An 18,369-nucleotide genomic window follows, 5' to 3' on the forward strand; every position below is an offset into this window, starting at 1 on the left:
TAATTAAACTTCCAGAAGGTTCTGTTGATTTGCCGTACTTTTATTATTATGAGACAATGCAACCGATTATTGCAGATTGCTTCCGGATTGATTAATTTTATTAAAATTTTTAATTTGTTGATGACAATATTCATTTTTTTATGCTAGTTAGGGTGTTATATTTTATTTCTTTCATCCAAATTAAAAAATCAACCAATAAAGATTGATGAAATTTATACACGAAAAAAAACTGTTTAATTTTAGAGGAATATTCTTAAATAAGAACATTATTTTGAAGAAAACCGATTGGCTTGACTCAAGAATTGCTTATCTTGAAATTTATTTTAACGAAGAAAAATTCTACATCTTTGATTAAGAGTATATTATCTTGGTAAAGTAACAATCAATTTCTACACAGTAAAAAATTTATCGTCATTGCGTCAAAAAGTTTTTTGTTAAAAATTTTTGTGTTAAATATTTAGCACTTTTATGTGTAAATTTAACACAAAATTTTTATAGCACAAATTTTTTTGACGCAATAACGCAAAATTTTTTGCTATCTATTAAAAACCACAATTCTTGGCAACTAAAATTAGATTTCAGTTTCTTTTAAGAATTTTATATTCTTGATGCAAGGACTAATTTCTTTATTCAAAATAGTAAAAAAAAAACTTAGAAGAAAAAAATATTTTACTTTAATTTATGCTTCAGTGTATTTAAGACTTAAGATACCGGCGGGCTATAAGGCTTTATAGCTAAGGGAAATTTTGAATAAAATCGAAAATATTGTATTTAATTATCGAAATGTATCTATTAATGTTATTATCATTGATCTTTATTTTAACCCTTTCCCGGCTCAGAGTATAGGTGAGTCTAGATGTGAGTCAAGTGGGGATAGAGCCAATCAAAGTCCGTTGTAAGGCTGTATGAGTGAAAGTTTAGTTGTGGTAGTGTAGTCAAGCGTCCCCTTCTACCGTTTTTCCGGCCTCCTCTCTAAAAAATAGACTATAGCTCTCTCATTTTAAGAGTAAGACGTACGATTTAAATTCAGAGTAGGGATTCAAGGTCGACCGGGAAAGGGTTAATACATTAGCTATAGCTATAAAATATAATGAAGCAATGGTAATTTTTATTATAAATAATCACAAAGTTGAACTTTTTCAAAAACCTTACGAATAGGCTTTATTTGACTATGGTAGGGTAATAAGGCCTAGGGGTTAAACATACTGGAAGTAGTTATATTATACTTAATAAGTAGTTAATACTATACTTAATAAAATTGGTATTAGAGATCAATCATCACTTAAATTTAGCAACAATACTTTTTAAGATGTTGATAAAAATTACAATGATGATTTGAAATGAATGAATATAAAATTATAAAAAATGCTTACCATTTATTCAAACCGTTTTTTAGGAATTCTTCTGCGCTACCACAGCATATGATAGCTTATTACCCACGGGTACCTTATTTTTAAAGATATAGAAAATAATAAGAAGTCGGAAGATTTATCAATGCGTCTCGTAAATCATAAAATTGCGAGTATTAACTCATATTGGTAGCTTTTTTTTTTAATAACATGTTTTATTAGATGTAATTAAAAATAAATGACAAAAATGTCTGGACTATACGAAATATTTGGAACAAATTTTTATGGGCGTAATACAAGCAATAATACTATTGAAATATCAATGATTGATGATTCTTCAGAGCCATTGATATTTTATTTATCGCTAGTAAAGCAATCGGTTGATATTTCTGACTATGTATCAACAACACCATTTGGATCGGACAAATCAATAGTCAAAAATCGGAAGGAAGAGCCAACACGATTGTACATAATAAAATTCGAATTGCCAGACAGCAATAATCATCAAAAAAATATAAATGCCGTCAATATAATAATTAACAGAATCGAACGCAAGGAATTAAAGGAATTGATTAGCTTCAATTTATCAGCACGGAAACCAGTCTTCGAGGAATACAAGTCTACTGAAACTTACGAAGATTGTCGAGAGTTGTTGAACAATTTTCCATCAATAAATTTTGTTTATGTCAACCGATCGTTGCCATTAGTTTACAACTATTACGACACAACTACATTGTTCTTTTGCTCAGATTATCAAAAAAGAGTGATTTTTGATGAAAATAATAATGCCGTAAACATACCGATGTACTCAACCCAAATCTGTTGTCCTGAAAAATCTAATGTGCTATCAGTTTCAAATTTTGCATCTCGCAATGATGAAGTAAATCATTGGTCGATTTGTAAGTACAACAGTAGTGGTCAATTAATTTCCTACGAAGTGTGCAAATGTTTGAACAAAATACCATCATTGCGGTGGTTTAATTTTAACAAAATACTAAGGCTAACTGATGAATTTACGCAAGTTACTACACACTTGGCGTTCTTGAAAACAGGAGATAACCTAATATTTTGGTTGTCAACTTTACATTTGTTTATCCCGCTAAAAGATGAAAATAATTATTGTGACAATACTCAGCTTCTTAAACTTAAATTATTGAAAGATAATTATCCAAATGAAGTGAATGCTACTGATTTTAATTATTCCTATACGGACTTTAATACATTAACTTATTGTCAGATATCTTCTATAGAAGAGATATTTTTAAAATATAATTTCAACAATGTGCAGAGTAAAGAACGTACTATTTATGCTTTTGACGCTGACGGTAGTACGGTTATGTTTATTGGTTTACTGAATCACGATACTTTGGGCGCTGATCACATGAAAAATTTCAAAGATATTGTATTTTAATTTAAACAAAAATTTTTTAATAATGAAGAATTTATTTTTTAATGGTAGGTTTAGCACGCGTTCGGAAAGTTTTGTCTTCTGCTGAGCTAGTTTGAAATGAGCGTTCTCCAATACTTCGTATAGCACCAAAAAACTAGCTGCAGCCTAGGATTTACTTTTTACAATACTATTGATCGATTATAATCAAACTCGTGATCTGTAAAATTGTAAAATTTTTTAGATCAAGAATCATAAATATAAATTAAAAAAATTTTTGCTTATTATTAGTAATCAATTATTTTATATTTTAGTAGCTTCAATCAATGATGAATAGTTTAATTAAGATAATCTGCTTTGAATAATGTTTGAGAAAAGTACGAAAAAATCGCCACTGGGAGTTGATCCAATTGGAAAATTACGAAGAAAAAGAAGAAGAAGACATTCAAGAAGTCGCAGACAGAATAGAAGTCGATCTCAAATTCTTAAAGAGTTACAAAACGAACAATTGCAACGAGCTAGAAGTCTATCTCGCAAACGCTATGAAAAAAAGACTCAAGTTAATGAAGAAAATGTAAAAAATGCTGATAATAATAAATAACATACAGAAAAAAATAAATAGATAGCAAAAAAATTTATAATTTATTTTATTTTCTTTTCTTAGAAGACAGATTATAAAGAAAAAATAAACATAATATGTAATTGTAGTATTTATATAACGTGACTGTTTAAATAATTGAAATGTCATCGGTTGATGAATATATTGAAAAAGAATATGTGCGTGATGATAATTGCAGTTTTATGGTACTAACGGATTACTTCAATAATCGCACACTTAATGATAAGATTAATACTGACAATTCGTCCTCCTTGTGGACATTTGTTACTTATGATGAACATGATTACACGGTTTTGCGTTACGCATACAAATTAAATGTCGTCAAGGCCGACGAAAATAAAACAATGAAAATTACAAAAGAAGACAACAATAAATTTATTCACTTTAATCCGATTCGATATGTAGATAGCAATATTATATTTTCGATAGCTCCGGTTTTGCGCGATCAAAAGTATACCATTGATGGTAAATTTTCATATCCACTACACAAATTGTACATATTGGAATCACTGCCATCGGACAATGGAATGGTAATTAATTTAATGCCATTGAAACCAATTATCAATACGAATGATGCAAGTGATGGTGATCAAATTGTTTATGATATTAATCAGGACTATACTAAATTTGATCATTTTAAAATTTTATTGAGTAATTTAATTTGGTTTGATATTTATGTTGATTTAAGTTTATATCAGGAATGTAAGAAATATATTAGGAATTATAGTGTTTATCGTCCGATTGATGTCATTAAAAAATGATTTTTTTTTAGATTTATTTAGCATTGTACAACAGTAAAAACTACTTTTTACAATTCATTATCACAGGGCACGGAGAAAAAAATACCGTTAGAATAAGGATACGTATCGTTATTCTGACTATACGCCGTATAGTAATTTTTTTTAGAGATATGCGCTGTATAGCCAATTCAGTTATACAGCGGATCATCAGAATGACGTCAGAATTTAAGGAAACGTCATTTGAGGATACGTTGGATAGTCATTTTAACAATATTTTTTTCCGTTATTTTAGATTTTTAAAATATTTTAAATTAAATTAAATTAAGTTACATTATATTAAAAATACTGGAATTGACTTTTAAGGCACTTGTTAATGAAAATTAAAAGAATTTAATATAGCGAATTTTACAATGCCTTTATTAGGCATTTAAGAATAAAATATTTAATGCACTAGATGACTTTTTCTTTGGCTGCCGTCTTTTCAACTCGTTCGCGACTTGTCGGACTATTGCATCATGGTCTTCCTGCGTCTTCATGCAAGGGATCACTCCCTTCTTTCACGAGTTTTAGGAATTTGTCAATGAGTTGGCAAATTTCTTTTATTGGCTCACCTCTGAGTGTCTGCAGAAGCAACCAGTCGAAATCGGCACCTGTTTTTCTACCGATCCAATCCATGACAAAGTTCCTCACCTCTGCCTTGACACTGTTCAGTAATGTTCTGCATCTAAAGATGTGCTCTAAGATTTCATCATCATTTTGACATAGACGGCATTGCCAATCTCTGTAGCCTTTCTTTCCTGCCTTTCCTATGTTGCCGCATCTAACTCTGCATCAAGCTAATTTTAGCCAATTTAAGGTTTTTCTGTCTAACTAGTATGGTTCAGTTCCCATACTTGTCTTCAGGAATTTGAACCTGGGGTTGTATGAAGATTCCATAATTTTCTTGCTTTCTTCCTCTCTTATAGTAGCTTGAAAATGACATAGGCCCTCCATCATTCTCTGCTCTATGATACTCATTAAAAAATTATTTGAAAGTCTACATTTATATATATATATATATATATATATATATATATATATATATATATATATATATATATATATATTGAGAAAAAGATTTTTATTAACCAAAAATCATCATGTTAACTAACATAACAATGTAATTACTTTTTCTAAAAAATTTTATATGTTTAACATAGAGGCGATATTCTAATTTAGAGGCACAAATTTAAGGTATTGTTTCAAGTACAATGATAATAAAAAATGTGAGCCGTCACGGGACGCCTGGCAGATGTGAAACATCGACATTATTTTGTAAAAGTAATATGCAGAAAAGAACAGATTGTGATAGGAACTAAATAAGTCATAATGATAAAATAAAATATTACGATTTTTTTTCCAGATAACGATGACTATTTATTGAATAAACATTTATTTTCATTAAATACAAAAATTTACGAATTTATTTCAAATCGTGACTACTTAATTCGTTTAATCAGTGACTTCGGTAATAGTTATATTCGATGTTGCCTCTGAGGACGGTATTACTGTGACAATTGGTCGATGGTAACTGAAGTATGTTACAAAAGTATTGGACACAACATTATCAAGATATCTAATAAATACAGCATCTATTGTTGTTCCGTATCTGCACTGTAAAAAAAGCGGTGTTAAAATGGACTCATTTTAACACCGCTATGTAACACCTGTGTATGAATACCGGTGTAGCGGTGCTCTTTTGCGGTGTTAAAAATCCGGTGTTAAACCGGTGTAATATCGGTGTTAAACCGGTGTAATATCGGTGTTAAACCGGTGTAATACCGGTGTGACAGTAGAATAATTTTACACCATATCGGAGTATGAATATTACATGATCCATAAAACACAATTAATATTTAATATTTATCAAAATCAGACAAGTAACATTTATTTAAGAATTTTCAATTTATAAAATTACGCAGAAATCGATTTAATGAATGTTATACAACAAGTTAAATAGTATTTACATTATTAAATGTTTAGGAACAATATAATAATTATTTTTATCGTAACCATGATGTTTCTCATAATATAATGGATGTTTTAAACATGAAAAATCTACAGCTGTGCAAAAATAAATTATCTATATGAAAATCATTTAAAAAACGTTCAAAATTGTCGTAAAATTGTTCTAAAAATGTTTCAAATTTGTTGTAAAAACACTCTAAAACTGTACAAAATTGTCTCAAAAATATCCGAAAAATGTCTCAAAAGTATTCAAAATTTATTCTCAAATAGTTAAAAAAATGTTTTAAGATTATTCAAAAAAGGTTCCACATAAGATTTAAGGACAAAATTTTAACTAAATTGCTTCAAATAAATTGCATTGATTCTAAAATTATCTTAGAAGTATTCCGAAAATCTTAAAAAAAATACCTAAAAGTTATGAAATAATTACTAAAATCCACTATTTTAGAGTTTCTGATTATCTATATGATGTCCTAAAATTGTCCTTTAATAATGGTGTTAAAGTAAAATGTTTGGGAGACATGAACTTCTGTAGCATTTTGAATTACTAAATCCATGTTGAATGTAGTAATATGTGAAGTATTGTTGTTTTTATAAATGGCAACTCCAGCGCCTCTAACATTTTGTCTCTTAAATTTAGCTATACAATGAAAATTAGGTAACTCAACTGATTCATCTGCAGGAAACCATGTTTCAGTTAGTAATAAAAAGTCACTCCTTTGACAAATAGAATCTTGTAAATCAGTAGTATGTTTTCTGAGACTTTGGCAGTTTAAAGTATAAATGGTTAATTTATTTCTGGAGTTTATAAATTTGTAACGGGGTGGTTAGCCCGGTCCAATTGGTTACCCCTTTCCTCTTTTGAAAAGGGCGCCACTGGGATTTTATGCACGGTGTCCCAGAAACCGGGGTAGCATGAGAAGGAAAAGATTGGATCGTGAGAAGCTTGAGAGAGAGGGCTGTAAATTAATGCTGAGAAAGAATTATTAACAATAACAAAATTATAATTATTTATTCCAATTAAACAATTTAAAATTAACAAATTTTCTTAACAATATTACCCTTAAAATTAACCTAATAATTACTAAATTGTGAGAACCTCTCACCTTCGCAGGCACTCGTCAAAATCTTACAAACTAAATATCGTCTTCCTTTTAATCATAGACCATTACGCATCTAACTCTTTTTAATCATAGACCATTACGCATCTAACTCTTTTTAATTATAGACCATTACGCATCTAACTCTTTTTAATTATAGACCATTACGCATCTAACTCTTTTTAATCATAGACCATTACGCATTTAAACTCTTTATTTAATCATAGACCATTACGCATCTATACTAAATGAACTCATTATTAACTGCGCCAACCTGACGGACTACCATATAATATCATAAATCACTAATTTCCATATAAAATCGTCCACCGACGCTAACTTAATTGTATAAAATTCTCTACTTTATTCATACATCTTAATTACCAATAAAACTGAATCTCAAAACTTCGCATTCTCCAAAATTACCAAAATTACGCCTAACAATTACTTAACACAAAATTCCGACCTTCGATTTTAATTCATTAAATTCATTAATACATCTTCTTAACTAAATTCATTTTCAACTTACTTAACCAGATTTTCTACTAAAGTTATCAATCAATTTATTCTACTAAACCTACTGATTTATTTCATTTCTTCATCTCCACTAAATAATCTTTAACAAAATTTACTACATAATTTTCTTAACAAGTTCAGTAATCATTTCCTAAATTCACTAAATTTCTCAATAAATACATTCGCTAAATTAACTAAATTAATTAAACTTAGCCCACCGGCCTAAATTTAATTTAACACAATTTCTTAAATCCAACTACTGTAATTCTAAAGCGTCTCAACAAAATTTACAACCATAGAACATTATAGAATGACCTTCACTAACTTAATTACACATTTTCATTTCTTATTCAAACTTTGTCTTGAAAATTCTTAACTAAAATTAATTTATTATAGCCAACAGGCCTACTAATAAATTCTCTACCAATAAATTAACAATTAATCAATTAAATTTAATTTTCAATATAAAAGTTCAGCGACAACACTAACTAATTGACCTTGACAATAAATACTAAAGTACGAACTCGCTAATATAAAAACGACCGCTCGAGAAATTAAATTTAATTATTTCAGCCTCTTAATTAAATAAATAATCAAATCTGGTCTAAAATAATCGAAAATACCTGGAGACTCAATTATTGTTTTATCCAACGACGACTGATACTCCGGTCCAACTTGACGGGCTCAGCTGCTTGGTGTCTTGTCGTCTCGAACCAGGATGCGGTCAGGGTTTTCTAATTCCAAAAATGCCCCGATAACTTCCTCTGCAGTTGCTCTTTATTCTCGACGTCCAAATTTGCACTCTATTGACTTAAACTGATCTCAACAAGGTCACTGATTCACAAAGGCAAAAGGTCACTGGCTTCCAAAAGGGAAAAAAGCCTCGATGTCTCTCCTGTCGGCTCTTTTATAACCCTCCAACTCCGGCTCCCGAACTTTCCTATTGTTATGCCCCGCTTTATTTTCCGGGGACCGTAGTGGGGACTTTCGATTAGCACGCCCGGTGACAAGTCGAAACTACTTGTCAAAAATCGAAAGGTAAGGGAAAGCCCTTACCTACCGTGCGTTAATTAAGTGGTCGATAATGACCCCGGGAAGTTCAATTTTCCCTGTTACAAATTCAGTGATCAGTCCTTGCAATGTAGTAAGTTTGTTTAGAGATAATCTTTTAAATTCTTGCTGTAAACTTGAAACTGATGGATCTACTATTCTTCCATGATAAAATCTTAAATTATCCTGACTGTTACATCTAAACAACCTTTCAAGACTTGTTACTCGTGTTAAAGCTACGTAAAGTAATGAAATAGAATGACTTTCACTATACTCATAGACCACCTCGTCATATGTACCTCCTTGAGACTTATGAATAGTCATAGCACATTCTGATATCAATGGAAAATGATTTCTTTTTCCCACAATGGTTTTATTATTATTGAGTGGTATACTTGAAGTTCGACGTACGATAGGTACTGCACGTCTATCGATATTATGTTCCGCAAGAAAGGCAGCGGCTTTTCTTCTAGCCACCATACCAGTGTTTTTATCTGGAAAAACGAGCCATATGCGAGTTACTTGATTTTCATCATTTTGTTAACACGCTTTTATTAGCTTCACTTGTATGTTTGTATGTAACTCTCTGAAGTTGGCTACTACAGCCAGAAAATTGCGCAGAAGCATCTAATCAGAACCCCATGTAACAGTGAAGCATTAAATGAAATGATACGATTACGGAAAAGTCCATAAGACATTCGTCAATAAAGTCGCATCGTTAAGTCCCGCTGTCTACTCGTATCATATATATCTTTGAATATGAGTTTTAAATCGTGTTGTAATTGTTAACACATCTGTACATATTAATACGATTAATATATAGCAAATCGAACTAACAAGCGATTAATAATTGTTATAAAATAATGTGTGAAGTTTTGGAAAGATTGCAAAAAAATAACTAAGTCCTACAAAATGAATTGAAGGTGAAACATTCAACCAAAACTGTTGAAATTTTAGTAGAACATGGTTGTGATATTAATTTTATTAGTTATAAAGGAGAAATGGGCCTTACCCTATTACATCAAATTTAACAACAACCAAAGAGAAATTATAAAGATATTCATTTCCGGAGGTGCTGATATCAATAGTAACGTTTGGATGTTGCTTAATATCTTTGTTATATTCTGAAAACTTTCAGAATATTTCTGGTGGCTATTAACTAAAAAGTAAAAAATAAATATAGTTTAAAAAAACTAAAAAACACGCTTTCATATCATACAAACTAAAAAGTATAAAATAATTTTAAATACAGGCAAAAAATAATGAACAAAAAATACTGATATAATTGTGAGAAAATTTCCAATATAGGCAAAGAATAATAAGAAAAATGTTATTGTGAAAAAAAGCGTGGGGTGCTCGACTTATAAACTGTGGCACTGAGCGCCCCACGCTTTTTTTCACAATAACATTTATATAATTTCATTTTTCTTATTATTCTTTGTCTATATTGGAAATTTTCTCACAATTATATCAGTATTTTTTGTTCCTTATTTTTTGCCTGTATTGAAAATTATTTTATACTTTTTAGTTTGTATGATATAAAAGCGTGTTTTTTAGTTTTTTTAAACTATATTTATTCTATATGAACCAGCTTTCCAACGGCGCCGTTAGCTAAACCGTCTACCACGTCTATGTTAGTTGTAATAATATAAGGTTTTCCAATAACAAAAATGATTTCGTATGGCAAACCTCCAGTATCAATCACTGACAACTTGTGTAATTTTTGTCTCATGTTTGTTTCTTGCTCATGATTAGTACAACCAGATATAATGTCCATTGCAATTGAATCTATTGTATTTTCAGTTTGTAAAGCTAGTACGTTATATGCGTTAACTGATGCATTATCATGAAATAATCGTCCACCACTTGGACACAGGCGCAAGGCTTCTTCCTTCGTAAAAAATCTAGACTCGATAACGGCTAATTCATCATCATTTAAAATAATACCACTGCCAATTTTTGTGAGAATAGAAGAAAACATTTCGTTATCTTGACGCATTATTTGAGTTAATTAGAAACGTAGAATTTTAATCCTCGCCAAAGTAAGGGTCCAATCATCCGTTGTTTAGACTGCTTATAGATTGGAGTTGCACGGACTGGAGGTAATTGTCGCAAATTTTCAATAAAAATAATGTCTAGACCACCAAAATTTTCATCAAAATTTCCGGTTATTTGCTTTAGTCTTGCGTCTATTTGGTTCAAGAGCTCGGCACCAATCATACTGATTTCGTCAATTATTAAAACTTTGACATATTTAAATAAGCATCGATATTGTTGTGCTGTTTCTATTGACAACGGAATTAGTTTTGACAATGATATTTTCAATGCAGTATGAACAGTAGTTCCGTTAATAGCTACTGCAGCTTTACCAGTCGAAGCACACGTAATGCTGGCACACATCCAGCTGGCCCAGTAAAAAATAATTGTAAAGGTGATCTCTCTGCAGATAAATTGTGATGAATGACGTGTAGCAGCAAATCTTTCTGTTTTTCATTAGCGCTTCTCATGGGTTCGCAAAAACGATCATTACTCATGATATTTTCTCTTCTTTTGGATATTGCTCCCAAGTTTTTAAGCGTAGCTATACGTAAATCTATTCTCTAATATACGTAATTTATTCTCTAAGCAATTGTTTTAATGCATTAATTTCAATAAGAATGAAATTAAAATTAATAATTAATTTAAAAACATTATATGTGATGAAATTTATGTGAATTTTAATCTACCAAGAGAGTAGATTTTACATTTACTGGCGCTCAAAACACACCAAATACACGCGTGCTTAATGCACAGATAAATGCATACTTTAATTATAAAAATTCAATTAACTTACTGATGACTTGATAGTGTGTCATAGTGTGATTTTGCTTTCTTTGCAGGAGGCTGATCACTTTCAATCTCTAAATTATCACGGTCAGACATTTTATTATCAGAAAAATAATTTGTTTTCAAGTAAAACACAGGTTATGTGTACTGTAGTAAACAACACTGTATACACTACGGAGTATACACTAAAGGTATCCGAGCTCAGTGTAGCGAGAGAGATGGCTTAACGCCGGATCGAGTGGGAGAGAATCGCACAGTCGATTGCTCATGGCGACGCGTCGCCACACCGTACACACTACTGCATATAGACTGTATATATGTACCATCATATAGCGTGGCGACGCGTCGCCACGGCATGCGTCGCCACGCCAGAAATCGGTTTTACGTGCGGCTATAGATGTTTCACATCAAAAAGAAAAAACATTTTTTACCATATATTTATTAATATTTCAAAAGCATACATTGTAATTTTTTTTAATAATCATTACATTAATCTGTTTTTAATTTCATTCGAAAAATTGAAAATTTTCCAGTGATTAAATTATAAAATTAATTTTTTTTTAAATATGTTATTTTAGATTGTAATTATCAATTGTATTTAGAAATTTATCGATTCGATTTTTAAAAAGTTGAAATTATTGAAAGAAACCTAGAACATTCTTGAGATGGAAGTCAAAGAAAAGAAAAAAAAGGTTGATTCTAAGTCTGAAGAAATCCCCGATTTAAGTTTGTTCCCACTAAAAAAACGTCAAGTTGCAGAGAAATATGAAAGGGAAAATGACAAATACAAAGAATTTTACAAATATACACTGGACGAACGGTTAGAATTATCGAAAGTGAACGATAAAATAAAACATATAATTCGTAATGTTTTGAAATTGCCGTCGGTTGAAAATAATGACAAGCGCGCTGAATTCTTTATCGCTGAGATGTATAAACGACGTATGCGATCTAGTACAATAATGCGGTACTACAATCAACTTAAGCGTGTAAGATTTTTTGAGAAATCTGCAATAAAACCAAATCAGCGGGTTTTCGACTCTCAAAAGCCACCACAAGAACGTGTGCCATCTAGCAGCAATATCTCGAAAATGTTACAGTGGTGTAACGACAAAAAACATGAAAACAAACGAGCATATGTGATATTATTCGCTTATTACTCGGGCTTGCGGTCAGCTGAAATTTGTAAGCTATCGGTTCAAAATTTGGACGAACTGGACAAGCGATCTCCAGTTTTACAACTTAAATGTAAGACATCAGAATGTTGGTCAGTGCCATGGAACGCTGTGTTGGAAGAATTTGTCAATGAATTGGTAGAGGTTTATGCTGATAAATTAAAAAACTATAGAAAAACGGGTGTAAGTGAAAGTTTATTCGATATGTCACCCCGCGTGTTATCAAACACAATTCGTAGTTTTTACATGACCGCTGTTGGTGAAGTTCCACCAGATGGCTTTGGCGTCCACGTCATGCGATATATAATTGGAACGAAACTCGCGCAGGAAAATGATTTGGCTGCTGCACAGTATTTTCTGGGGCACGGAGATATACAAACAACCAAGCGATATGTACGCTATGATTTGCAACAATTGAATAAAAAATTGGAAAAAGTTATAGAAACAGATGAGTTTTATAAAAGTTTATTAGCGCTTCTTTGATATTGATTAATTTTATGTGATAAATTAATATTTTTTTTAAAGATTGCTTATTGATCTGATCTATAAAATTGTAGTATATCAATGATTGATATTGATACATCAATTTTTTCTGTTTTCTGCGTATAATCTTTTAAAATAGGCAGTAACTTTGAGTAAAAAATTACTAGCTTGTTTCAAGAAAGCCTCGAATATTTTTTAGGAATATTGTGAATTGAAATTTTTGTTGTTCACAAAATTTATTTGTTATTTCAAATTATGATAGTAGTTTTAGAACGAAGAATATAAGACTCTTAAAAGAAAACGAATTTAATGTTCGTTATTCAGCATTATTTTTGAATGAAGAATTTTCATGTATCGCTTGTTATAGTAATATCGTGTTAAATAATTGTTACCGTTGATCAACCAAGATCAACCGTTGTCTTCCAAATTAATTTCTTGAATCAAGATAGTTATTTTCATCAGTGTATTAATGAGATGGATTTTTTTGATAAAAGTATAGGTACCACGTTTTTATAACTTTGTAGCAGTTGATACTATCAACATCAATAAGAATTCTATGCATATTATAAAATTAATAAAAAGCTTTGCAGTAATCATTTTAATCTTAATACAAAGTTCTACAAACATACTCGTTGATTCAGAAAAAAATTTTTTTTAGTTTAAATTCTTTATTATAGAAGGTAATCGTTGGTATAAAAAAAAAAAAAAACTATATTATTAAACAAGCTTAAAATGGCAAGTTCTGATGATGACATGAAACAACTTGATTATACAAATAAAATAAAAACAATACAAAATTTAATCCATCAAATCTCGACTAAAATAAGAAATTTATGTGATGACGATTTGAACGTTAAATATATATCATATTTAGAAAATTTAGCGAATGATAATGCGTTCCTCATGAAAAAAGATCAGTTTAGAAAAGTAGAGAGCGGAATTAAAAAATTACAGAACCAACTAAAGAGCTTTCGTACAACAGTACATAATGATTGCACTGATTTAATGATGATAGCCTTTAAAATAGATTTGGCAAAGCGTGAATTTGATAATTTACAGAAAGATTATCAAGAACTGAAAAGAGATTTACAGGGAACTCCTACAGACCAAAATGATAATATCCGTGAATCTTTTAAAAGCGGGCAATATTTAAGTAAGTTGATTCAAATGCATGCCAAAGCACAGAAAATAATAAATTCTTACAACGATTGGGTAAACGAATACAACATATTCATCTCTAACTTCAATCAATTTATAAGTGAATTCAATCGCGGATATATTATTTATACATCGCCGGTTACCGAAAAATATTACTCAATATTATTGACCGATATTGTAAAAGAAATTATGGCAATAATAACCCCGAACGCCGAAAACGTCGATGCTCTTGAGATGAAACGTAAAGAAATATTTAGAATGTTTGAAATGAAATATGATAATGATTTAGCTCGTTTAATTAATGATTCAGCATTAGACGAAATAACGGGATTAGTGGAAATAAGTAATAACAGAGGTGTATAATTGATAGTAAATACATTTTATACTTTTTAAAAAAAAATTCTGAATACTTTATATTTTTTAGAAGTGACAGAATGGTAATTGAGCTTAATATATTCAGTATAATGAATATTTATGGTTTGCTCAAAAATAGTCGAGATTGGAAATTTTTTTCTATTTTCTTCGTCTTCAAACGTAGTTATCAAAAATAACATGAGAAATTTGTTCAATACTGTGCATTTTCATGATATCGATTGCAAAATTTTGAAAGAAAAGAAATGTCTCATTACAAATTGTTCATATATACACTGTTACATAGAGTGCGTACTTCTCGGGTAAAAAACATTATGTAGAATTATGGATGATTTATATGCAATTTTATAATATTATATAACTTTTATTTTTATTCAGGTTTTCAATCCCATTTGAATACTTATCAATTAGGGTATCTTCTACTGATGTTCTTATATATAACTATGATTTGTAATTTTACCACAAGGGTCTACCAACGTACTAGTGATCTAGGAAAAAATCATGTTAATTTTTAATGGATGCATAGTTAAAAAGTTTGTAAAAATCGATACAAATTCAACATTTGGTTTTACTTTTTGACGCAAAAAAAAAAAAAAGATTTTTTTTAAGTGAAATTATTTATTATAGAAGACAATCGTTGATATAAAAAGAATATTGAAACAAACTTAAAATGTCGAATCTTGTTCAGCCTGATTCAGACGTGGATTCTGAATTTGATGAGTATGACTACGTGCCTCAGCAAGTTTCTCAAAATGCTCCACAACAAATTTATGATGAAGTACCACCAGAACACATTTATGATGAAGTACCACCAGAACACATTTATGATGAAGTACCACCACAACCCGTCTATGATGAAGTGCCACCAGAAGTCTATGAAAATGCTCCCCCACATGTCAATGAAGATGATTTACAACAACCCGATGAAGAAATGATACAACAACCCGATGAAGAAATGATACAACAACCTAATAGAGAAGAATCAAGTGAAATTAATAAAATAAATTCAATACAAAATTTAATCTATCAAATCACGACTAGAGTTAAAAAATTGTGTGACGACGAATTAAATGATAAATATATATCATATTTAGAAAATTTAATGAATAATAATGCATTACTTATGAAAAAAGATCAGTTTAAAAAAGTAGAGAGTGGAATTAAAAAATTAAAGAAACAAATAAAAAGCTTTCGTTCAACATTAGTAAATGATTGCACTGATTTAATGATGATAGCCACTGAAATAGATTTGATAAAGCGTCGATTTGATGATTTACAGAAAGATTATCAGCAACTAAAAAAAGATTTACAGGGAACTCCTGCAGACCAAAATGATCATATCAGTGAATCTTTTAAAAGCGGGCAATATTTGAGTATGTTGATTCAAATGCATGCCAAAGCCCAGAAAGTAATAAATTCTCACAATGATCGGATTAACGAATACAACATATTCATCTCTAACTTCAATCAATTTATAAGTGAATTCAATCGCGGATATATTATTTATACATCGCCGGTTACCGGAAAATATTACTCAATATTATTGAACGATATTGTAAAAGAAATTCTAACAATAATAAGTCCGAACGCCGAAAACGTCGATGCTCTTGAGATGAAACGTAAAGAAATATTTAGAATGTTTGAAATGAAATATGATAATGATTTAGCTCGTTTAATTAATGATTCAGCATTAGACGAAATAACGGGATTAGTGGAAATAAGTGATAGTCGGGGTGTATAATTGATAGTAAATACAATTTATACTTTTTAAAAAAAATTCTATTGAATATTTTATATATTTTAGAAGTGATAGAATGATAATTGAGCTTAATATGTTCACGTATAATGAATATTTATCTGTTATATCTACGATCTAAAGTGTCCAGAGGCTTTGAGAACCAAAATTAAAATAAATATTTCAAAAATTTGGTTTGGTGTTTCAATATTGAAAATTTTTATGAGATTTTTTTACTAGTTGCATTTAATTATTATTTACTTTCGCTATTCAAGAACATTAATGTGATGACCTGTTCTTCTAAGACATCCAAATTTCTTGTGGTTTTATTAGAGATTAATTCCTATTTATTTATTTATTTAATAACAATAGACCCAACAGCTGGTAGGCCAATAACAGGGTCACAATACAATTTATACATAGTTTAATTAACTTAGTATAAGTTTTGAACTTAAGGCGCAATACATGAGAAATTTTACATTATCATACATTAATTTTATGAGATAGATGATATGCTGCTTTACAGTTTTTTAGGAATATAATCAAAAACCATACAAGTTATATTTATATTCAATAGTTATAATTATAATATATAATATAAATATTAAATAATAAATGATATAAGCAACTAAAAACTAGGAGTAATAGATAACAGAAGAAAAGATACATTTGAGACTAAAAGTACTATCTAAGAGATATCAGAAGAGATGCAAGTACCAATCGATTACCAATCTTCCTTTCTTGTAATTTTTGATACACTGATAGAAAATGATTTCGGTAAAAAAAACTTATGTAGAAAAACGGATTGGTTGCTTCAAAAATTTTTATTCTTAAATAGGGTAAAAGACCCCATTAGTGGCAGGGACCCCATTACTGACACTTTCTTTGACTTTGGGTACTTATTCAATTAATGAAATCATTAATTTCAATAATGAATGTATTATTTCCAATCTTCAAGGCCTTTAGATAAAAAAAATTTTTAATTTTTATTCCAAGTAGAACATTTTTTCATTGAAAGAAAAAGTATCACTAATAGGGGTTAAAGGTGCCACTAATGGGGTCATTTATCTTATCGTTACTTTAGCTCAAGAGATCAAGATCTCTGATCGATAACTGTTGCTATTTTAATTCAAGAGAATATTAATGTCGATCGATACAGGCAATTCTTTATTTAAAAACAATTTCTCGTAAACTAATAATAATTTTATATTCTTCAAAGAATTTCATATTTTTGATTCAAGAACTTGTTTTTAAATTCACAAAAAAATCTTCTCGCAAAACTAAATTTTCGCTTCAACATATTCTGGAAAGTATTAAAAACAATTTTTTTTTTTCAAGATATAAAAAATTGCAGAAATCATGATAGTATTTAATTTGTATCCTTCCTTAATTTAAAACATTTTATAAAAATTTCTAAGATTAAATTTGTAAAAATTTATTATCTCTGAGTTTGTCACCTAAAAGTTCCTTATTGATGCCTTTCGTAGTTCTCCGATATTTACCAGGTTTCTGTCATCACCCTGTAGGCCTTTGAAAAATTGATAATATAATTATGAAAATCAAGTTAGCCGACATCTAAAAACTTTTAGAATTTTTTTTATTGAAAAAATTGTTACAAAAAAAATAAAATAAAAAATTTCATTCATAAAAAACTTTAAAAACTATAAGTGCAATTTTTAAAAAATATTTTTTAGTCTTTATTTAATAAATGAAAATAAATCAAAAAATTTAAAACGTCGGTTAACTTTAGTATTATAATATAATTTATGATGGTTACAAATAAATAAATAATTTTCTACTAAAAAAATCTTCAATTTTTCTTTATATCAGCGATGTTAGAACGAAATCTCTA

The 18,369-nt window shown here is 29.6% G+C and overlaps 2 protein-coding genes across 2 annotated transcripts; both read left to right on the top strand.

The window, feature by feature from the left end:
• Nucleotides 1-12,191: 12,191 nt before the first annotated feature.
• LOC123265674 lies at nucleotides 12,192-13,272 on the top strand. The gene has a single exon (XM_044729526.1). The coding sequence runs from the start codon at nucleotides 12,260-12,262 to the stop codon at nucleotides 13,250-13,252; it is 993 nt and encodes a 330-aa protein (XP_044585461.1). The 5' UTR covers nucleotides 12,192-12,259; the 3' UTR covers nucleotides 13,253-13,272.
• A 2,141-nt stretch (nucleotides 13,273-15,413) lies between these two features.
• On the top strand, nucleotides 15,414-16,753 carry LOC123264748. The gene is made up of 2 exons (XM_044728192.1): nucleotides 15,414-15,599; nucleotides 15,657-16,753. Exons 1-2 carry the CDS (start codon nucleotides 15,453-15,455, stop codon nucleotides 16,521-16,523), a joined length of 1,014 nt encoding a protein of 337 aa, XP_044584127.1. The 5' UTR covers nucleotides 15,414-15,452; the 3' UTR covers nucleotides 16,524-16,753.
• The last annotated feature ends 1,616 nt before the right edge of the window (nucleotides 16,754-18,369 follow it).

The sequence above is a fragment of the Cotesia glomerata genome, linkage group LG5 (genome assembly GCF_020080835.1).
Source record: "Cotesia glomerata isolate CgM1 linkage group LG5, MPM_Cglom_v2.3, whole genome shotgun sequence".
Taxonomy (NCBI): Eukaryota; Metazoa; Arthropoda; class Insecta; order Hymenoptera; family Braconidae; genus Cotesia; species Cotesia glomerata.

Bases quoted from the DNA above. Each gene is read 5' to 3' on its own strand.
- LOC123265674 (XM_044729526.1), top strand. From the start codon at position 12,260: ATGGAAGTCAAAGAAAAGAAAAAAAAGGTTGATTCTAAGTCTGAAGAA.
- LOC123264748 (XM_044728192.1), top strand. From the start codon at position 15,453: ATGTCGAATCTTGTTCAGCCTGATTCAGACGTGGATTCTGAATTTGAT. The intron at 15,600-15,656 runs CACATTTATGAT...CCACCAGAAGTC, and splicing joins ATGATGAAGTACCACCAGAA to TATGAAAATGCTCCCCCACA.